General features: G+C 37.5%; 1 protein-coding gene across 1 annotated transcript; it reads left to right on the top strand.

Annotated features, from left to right (window-relative positions):
• The first annotated feature begins 220 nt into the window (after positions 1-220).
• On the top strand, positions 221-5416 carry pvalb9 (parvalbumin 9). The gene is made up of 5 exons (XM_026915447.3): positions 221-496; positions 1437-1504; positions 1719-1851; positions 2455-2564; positions 5178-5416. Exons 2-5 carry the CDS (start codon positions 1444-1446, stop codon positions 5201-5203), a joined length of 330 nt encoding a protein of 109 aa, XP_026771248.1. The 5' UTR covers positions 221-496; positions 1437-1443; the 3' UTR covers positions 5204-5416.
• Positions 5417-7482: the final 2066 nt, after the last annotated feature.

Genomic DNA, 7482 nt, shown 5'->3' with positions numbered 1-7482 from the left:
GTTGCTGAAGATGTATGAATGAATGGAATAGATGTGGCAATTTAATCCACATATTCAGATGTGTTATGTGAGAATGAAAATAATTTATCAGTAATGTTACAAGTCTGTTGTCAGGTTGTCATATCGTCACCTATATGATATGCAGACGCACACACTCACGTGTAAGAGAATGCGTGCATGAATGCGCGTCTGCGACTGTAGAAATGTGTGTGTGAGTGAGAGCGTGTCTAGGTTGTGAGAGTGAGAGTGGTAATGAAGCACTGAGTTGTGTGAATTGGTGTGTGTAGTGCATGTGTCTGCAGGGTGTGCACTGCTCACACTAAAGGTTAATTAGGCCAGTAAGTAGAGCCTTGTGGCAAGAACCTGATCCACCGACAGGTAACCTTATAGTCAGACATCGTCTGTGTCATCAGCCCTTATATAAGTCCACACTCAGTGGGAAACACACACCGAGAAGAGCTGTGCTTTGATCCAGCAGGGGAGTGACTGCACATCGGTGAGCATCATCTCAGCATCACCATTTCACTCAGTCAGAGAAAGTTAACGGGATAGACAAAGTTAGACCTGTGACCTAGAAATGTATTTTTAAAGCTAATTTGCAGCTCATTTATGCTGGAGCATATTTACTAAACTAGTAAATGAAACGCCTTAAGATCTGCATTTATGGCTGTGATGGACTGATGGTGGAAGAAATGTAATCTTGAATGTAGCCTATTTTCTATATTTAATTTTAGCATTTTTCTCTGGAAAAAACCCTGCAATAGCACCTAAAGCTTAAAAACACTAACATTCAACAGTGTTATATTTGCATTACATTTACATTTATAAAAAAGAAATCCATTAACATGTAGCCATGGTAATATGTTACTTACGTTAATCTGCTGGAACTGCACTCTCAGCAATAAAGAGAGTCCCTTTTTTGTCTCTGGCATGGTACCATTAATGGCACAGATTTTTTTTTGTACCTTTAGAATGTATCTTTTACATGGGTAGGTACATGTGGTGTATATTTATCAAATTTTTAGAGTAAAGCTTTAAAGGTACATCAGTGGTCTACCTTGAATGCACCAATATATTCAGTTATGTAAGGTGAAATATATATACTAATTTACAAAAGATGCAGCGTTAATGGCACACCCCAAGAGACAAGGAAAAGCACAGTTTGGTCCCTTTGTATCAGAGAGTGTGTAGCTGCCCTTTTCCATAGATTTATTTTTCCATGTAAGTGTAAGACATGTTTAAAAGAGGGTTCTCATTGAAAATAAATTGAGAATTGTAATTAATGCTAGGAATATTCAATAGTTCGATCACTTTTAATTCTAACATTTACTGTATCTACATTAAACATTTCTCCTGTAGCCTTTATTAAAAAAAGAATGCACAAATTTTTTATTCATGGATTTATGGAAATCATTTACCATATTGTTTCTTGACAGGGTGAATATGTCTCTCACTGATATCCTCTCTGCTGAAGCCATTGAGAATGCCATTAAGGACTGTGAAGGTGAGCTGAAGCAGAACTAAACACGTGGTGGACTTGTTTGCTAGTAATTAAAATGAATTAAACAAGAATGTTATAATTAAGATCACATGAAACATAAAGGCAATCGTAGCATTGGAGACGAAATTACTGTGTCTGTAAATTTAGTACTGAAGTCACTGTTTGGTTCTCAGTTTGGTAGCTTCACCTGTTTTCTCTTGTGCACTCCTCCTGGCAGCACCAGACTCCTTCACTTACAAGAAATTTTTCCAGCTCATTGGCCTGACTAAGAAAAGTCCAGAGGAAGTCAGGGAAGTGTTCCGCCTCTTGGATGACAACAAGAGCGGGTTTATTGAGGAGTCAGAGCTCAAGTATGTCTATTTTTTCTTTAAGTTTAATGCTTTTTGTTTAATGTAAGTAGCGGAGTGTCCCAATGATTACTCATCATTAATTGATTTTCAAGTTCCCTCTGCTTTAATACTGACTATGTAGACTAAGTAAACTGTGAGAGAGAACAGATGCGACACATAAAGCATTTAAGACTGCTTGCTTTTTAATCATGAATAAACATTTTTTGCTCTAAGCAGCTTTTGCATCAACTTCAGTTAGGTTCTGCCAGGGTGGTATTTTCTCTAAGCCATTTCCAAATGTAATCCAGCAGTTGGGTGTTTTGTGTGGTTTATCTGCATTATGTAATTCTGTCTGAAGACCTTGTGGCAAGGGCAGGTAAGTGACTTTGATGGGGACTGCAGTATCATTTTTGCTGAGGGTTTTGCACACTTGCAGTGAAATAGAGAGCCTCAATGCTTTAAAACTGCTGATACCTGATTGGCTAGGAAACTGACAACGAGAATGCATAAAAGGCGGCTTAAGTTTAATTTCTACAAATTAAGCTGTGTTTATCCTTGCATGCATGCATATGTGTTATTAGTGTGTGATTAGTACTTCATATATATATTATTTGTTTGACTCAGGTTCTTCTTGCAGCGGTTTGTCCCAGGGGCACGGACTCTGACAGAGAATGAAACCAAGAACTTTATGTCAGGTTCAGATGGTAACAGCGATGGCAAAATTGGAATAGATGGTAAATCCCACCAATCATTATGCTTTTCATGGGTGTTGTTTCAATAATTCTAGTAAGAAGTAAGAAGAGAACTGGGCTTGTGCATCGCACTGCAGTTTATTAAAGTCAGGAGATGCAGTACAAATTATGCATATCATCTTGACTGTTACACCATGCAAAAGTCTGTACTGTCTGTCAGAATATTATAATCATTACAACCATAGGTATAGATTTGAGTAGGGATAGTTCCTACCTACTTTCACAATAGCTGAAAAGTACCTACCAACGTTTGGGCTTTTAATGGTGTGTAACACAGGCAACAGCTTTTCCTCAGTCTGTTAGATGTTGTTACATGCTTCAGTGCCTATCAGACGTTAGCAGCTGATTTGAACATTTTTGTTAACTGATGAGAAAAGGAAAAGAAGTTATGGCTGAATGGGGCATAAGTAGTTAGCTGACTTTGGTAGAAACTGACTTAGAAATTCTATTCTGTACTTTGTCTTTAACTTTTCAAAGGGTTCAAATGTGTAATGGAGGCTAAAAACCTCTATGACACACTAGGTGAGTTGGTAAAGTAGCCTAACGGTACGTCATATTCTGGTTGCAGGGCATGGGTGCTTGGTAAGGCATGGTACTTGCCTATGTCAGTAGGAGGGACCACTTTGCACAGCCTTAATCAAACGCCATATTCTGTTTAGGAAATAGTGACAGAGAGAAAGAGAGAGAGAGAGAGAGAGAGAGGAGAAGAGAGAGATGGAGAAAATGTTTCTTAACGGCTTCTTTAATATAGGTTGCTCTGGTCTACAATAAAATAACACAAATATCTCTTTTTACAAAATTGTAATAGATTATATGAAGATATGTAACCAATATCACACTAATAATTGCTAGCAGGTAGCTAACTATGATACACATGCTCAAGCCTTAGTACAACTGGCTTGCCCTCCCTCTCAACCAATATTATCCTAGCTAGAATAATGTTTAGCTGTTAGTATTCTGTCTATCAACCTACTTTTTAGCTAGCTAGCTGTTATGTTAGATTTATGTAAACTGACTCCTGTAGGTAAACCTCTGCTTTGCTTTCATAATGAGATTTTAATGTACAACTCGACACCATCTTTCAATTCAGTTGTGATCTAGTTACTCAGGTGCTGAGAGAATTCATATGTCTGTGGCTCAGTTGGAGTATGTGCACATGTGTTGTTGCATGTCAATTTACATGTGCTTCTAGTGGAAGACCATTAGCAAACATAATGCATGTACAGCCTTTTCATGTTCAAATCACATATTAAACTGACAAAGAGGTTGTTCTCAGTGTTTGCTTTTCGAATTAATCCATAGGCTCAGGGTAACCTCCCTTTCATTTGCTTCTACAAACTTTAAAGACAAATCTACACTATCACAAAGTTAATTAGTTAAAAGAGATTTACACTCACTCATGAAATTTGGATTTTAACTGATGCCAGAGCATGTGCTGCTTCTGTGGTGTCATATGTGCTGTTTATATTGTAGGTATTCCCTGCAAAATTGTGCATGAATATTTAATTTTTTAGTGTTTCTAGCTGGATACCACAACTGTGCTGCTCAAAAATACACTCTGTATGTTGCTAGTGTCTGCTGTAAAAGACTAATTTGATTAACATGATTGATGGGCTTAGGGGAGCTCCAAACTGAATGAAATTTTAATAGTAATAATCTGACAGCTTTTATTTGAAAATATATTTTAAAAAAAACTAAATAAAATAAACACATTTAAAAAAGAGTATTAAAATATTCCAAAAACCAAGTTTCCATTCATAGAACGTGCATATGACGCCATCCTCACCTCATGTGACCCCACACGGAGTTGAGACCCCAAAGTCCGGTTTTGTGTTCTAAGTCTTTCTGTTCTTAGTCTAAGGAATTATGTGTAGTTAAGCACAAGACCTGCAGTTTATAGTATTTTGTGTGAAAAAAAATTACAGGAATCTTGTTTTATTTTTTTCTACAGTGAAAACCAATAGAACAGTAACAAAATGAGAAGAAAAGACTTTGTAAATTAATAGAAGAACAAACTTTTTCTCAGTTACCAAAGTGCTGGCTTTCAGATGCCACAAATACAAGTTATTTATATTTATATGTGAAGAGCCACACTGTATATGAGGATGAAAATATGGATAGCTTCAATTTATTATTCCTGTTAAAAAACAAATATTTTTTTAGATTATTTTCTTTTAAGGAAAATACTGGCACTGAGATGCCAGCACCGGTGATCCTGACACCAAATTTGTGTTGTTTCATGCCATAGGGCGAGTAATGTATTCTTCGTTTTAGTATTCATTTACGAATAAGTAATAATTGTTAGAATAAGTAAGTGTTAGAACTTACTAATTGCTTACAACCAATCCTCAGTATTCATTCATTCTTTTTATTTAACAATATCATACTGTAACACATTCTGATAACTTTGTTTCCATTTTAAATGCTGTACATGAGGACTTTCTTAGTAGTCTTCAAGGACACAGTATACAGTTTTGTTCACCTCACACCACACACAGACAATTACATGCTCTGATGAATGCTCTAGAGATCTCAGAGAATCAGATAGAAAACCGCTGCTGTATATGCACTAATGTCTCTTGTCTATGATTGCAGAATTCCAGAACATGGTCCTGTCTTAAAAGAATGGCCGATTCCCAGTCCTCTACCAGCAGCCATATGTGCTATGGTTTCATCTCTCCCACTGCTTTTTACATTTCCAAAGAGTTTTCAAAGACCAACATGCACTCCCTCATTTTTATTTGTCTTGGGAATGCGTGTTTGATGGTTGTTGAATGTCTGTCATTGCCCTCATGCATACTCCACATGACCAAGGACAAAACTGTTCAGGGAAACAATTAAAGTCACTCTAAATGCAATATGTCTTGTTTTTTTTTAAAACCTGCTTTAGATTAACATGTATCACACTGCTCTGCTTATCATTGATTAATCCGACTGCCAATGATTCAGAACTGCTGCAGATTTCAGATTAATCCTCAAAGCATTAGATTGGGCTTAAACAGAATTCACAAAAACAATGTGCATTCTCTGTTATTATTCAGATGTTATATGCTGAAATGTTGCTTAAACTGTTATTATTTATAATAACTCATACACATTACATAATAATTAACTATATATATTTAAAATATCTAGTGGTTTCAACCCTACAGCCTCAGAAGCACATTGCGTGCACATATGATGAAGGATATTTGTCTGAAACATCCTGTTTCTCCTGAAACTATGTGTACTACACTGAACATTCACTGTGTACACCCACTGGCAACTTTAAGGAACACCTGTACACTTTCCTACTTATGCAATTATCCAAACAGCAAATTGTGTGGCAGCAGCACATTGCATAAAATCATGCAGAAACAGATCAAGAGCTTCAGTTAATGTTCACATCAAACATTAGAATGGGAATAAAATGTGATCTCAGTAACCTTGACTGTGGCATGGTGATTTATTCCAGACAGGCTGGTCTGAGTATTTCAGAAACTGCTGCTCTTCGGGGATTTTAATGCACAACAGTCTCTAGATTTACATAGAATCCAGATGAGAAAAAAGCATCCAGGGAGTGGCAATATTGCAGGTGGAAAAGCCTTGTTGATGAGAGAGATCAGAGGAGCAAGGCCAGACTGGTCTGAGCTGACAGGAAGGCTACAGTAACTCAAATAAGCACTCATTACAACTGTGCTGAGCAAAAAAGCATCTCAGAATGCACAATTCATCAAACCTGGTGGAGGTGGATGGGCTACAACAGCAGAAGACCACATCGGGTTTCCTGTCAGAATCTAAGGCTTAGTCTCCTATTACCTGAAATGGCATGAGATTCAGCAATAAGACGCAAAAACATTTACTTAATGTTGCTGCATTAGCTAGTTTGAATGAACGTTAGCAAACTTTGGACCTTGCGTTTTTTTTGCTCTCTCTCTCTCTGTTGACAGAATTACTGAAGGCCTCAGGAAAGTGAGGCTACACGCTATAAGTATATTTAACCTAGATAACCTTCCATCATTCACACATACAAACAGAAAACAGACTATGTATCCCACTCTTAACTACTTCCCTGTATGATGTAATTTAACTAACAACAGTCAGGTGGCTGGACCTGAAATTTTCAGGCAAAGATACATGATACAGTAAAGCCTTTACAAAAAACAATCATATTCTGCCTTAATAATTAATAGTCATTGTTAATTGCCTGGACTGAGAGAATAAATTTAACATGAAATAATCTTGCAAGCAGTATGGGATATGTTATTCATTCATTTATTCATTCATTCACCTTCATTATCCAGAGCCTATCCAGTGAATACACCCAAGATGGGATGTCTGTCTGTTGCAGAGCACCATGCACATGCACATACACACGCTCATACACACCTAGGGGCAATTTAGTGTCACCAACCTAACGGCATGTTTTGGAAAGTGTGAGGAAACTGGCGAACCCAGAGGAAACATGCACAAAACCACATACAGACAGCAACCTGAGCGTATTATTGTTGTTATTATTATTATTATTATTTTCCCTGGTGGTCTAGCAGCTAAGGATCCTGCGCTCTCACTGCTGCGGCCTGGGTTTGAGCCCTGGGCAGGGAACCAACCCAGCCACTGGCAGTGTACTCTCAGTGCCGGGCCCACGCCCAGATAAAATGGGAAGGTTGCATCAGGAAGGGCATCTGGTGTGAAACCTGTGCCAAATCAAACATGCAGACTAATGATCCATTGTGGTAGCCCCTAACAGGTGCAGCCAAAAGAACAACAACAACAATATTATTATTATTTGATTTTGATCAAATTGATTTTTTAATTATATCCTGCTATAATTTTCATCTACATCATATTATTGTACACTATAAGACAACAGTATGTGGACCCCTGATCATCACATTGATGTGTGGGTCTTCCTCAAACA

The sequence above is a fragment of the Pangasianodon hypophthalmus genome, chromosome 12, assembly GCF_027358585.1.
Source record: "Pangasianodon hypophthalmus isolate fPanHyp1 chromosome 12, fPanHyp1.pri, whole genome shotgun sequence".
NCBI lineage: Eukaryota > Metazoa > Chordata > Actinopteri > Siluriformes > Pangasiidae > Pangasianodon > Pangasianodon hypophthalmus.
This window is presented reverse-complemented; position numbering and strand designations above follow the sequence as displayed.

What these genes read in the sequence shown, in the direction of transcription:
- pvalb9 (XM_026915447.3), top strand. Translation starts at nt 1,444, where the DNA reads ATGTCTCTCACTGATATCCTCTCTGCTGAAGCCATTGAGAATGCCATT. An exon ending in ATTGAGGAGTCAGAGCTCAA is followed by an intron (nt 1,852 to 2,454) that starts GTATGTCTATTT and finishes TGTTTGACTCAG; the next exon opens with GTTCTTCTTGCAGCGGTTTG. An exon ending in TGGCAAAATTGGAATAGATG is followed by an intron (nt 2,565 to 5,177) that starts GTAAATCCCACC and finishes CTATGATTGCAG; the next exon opens with AATTCCAGAACATGGTCCTG.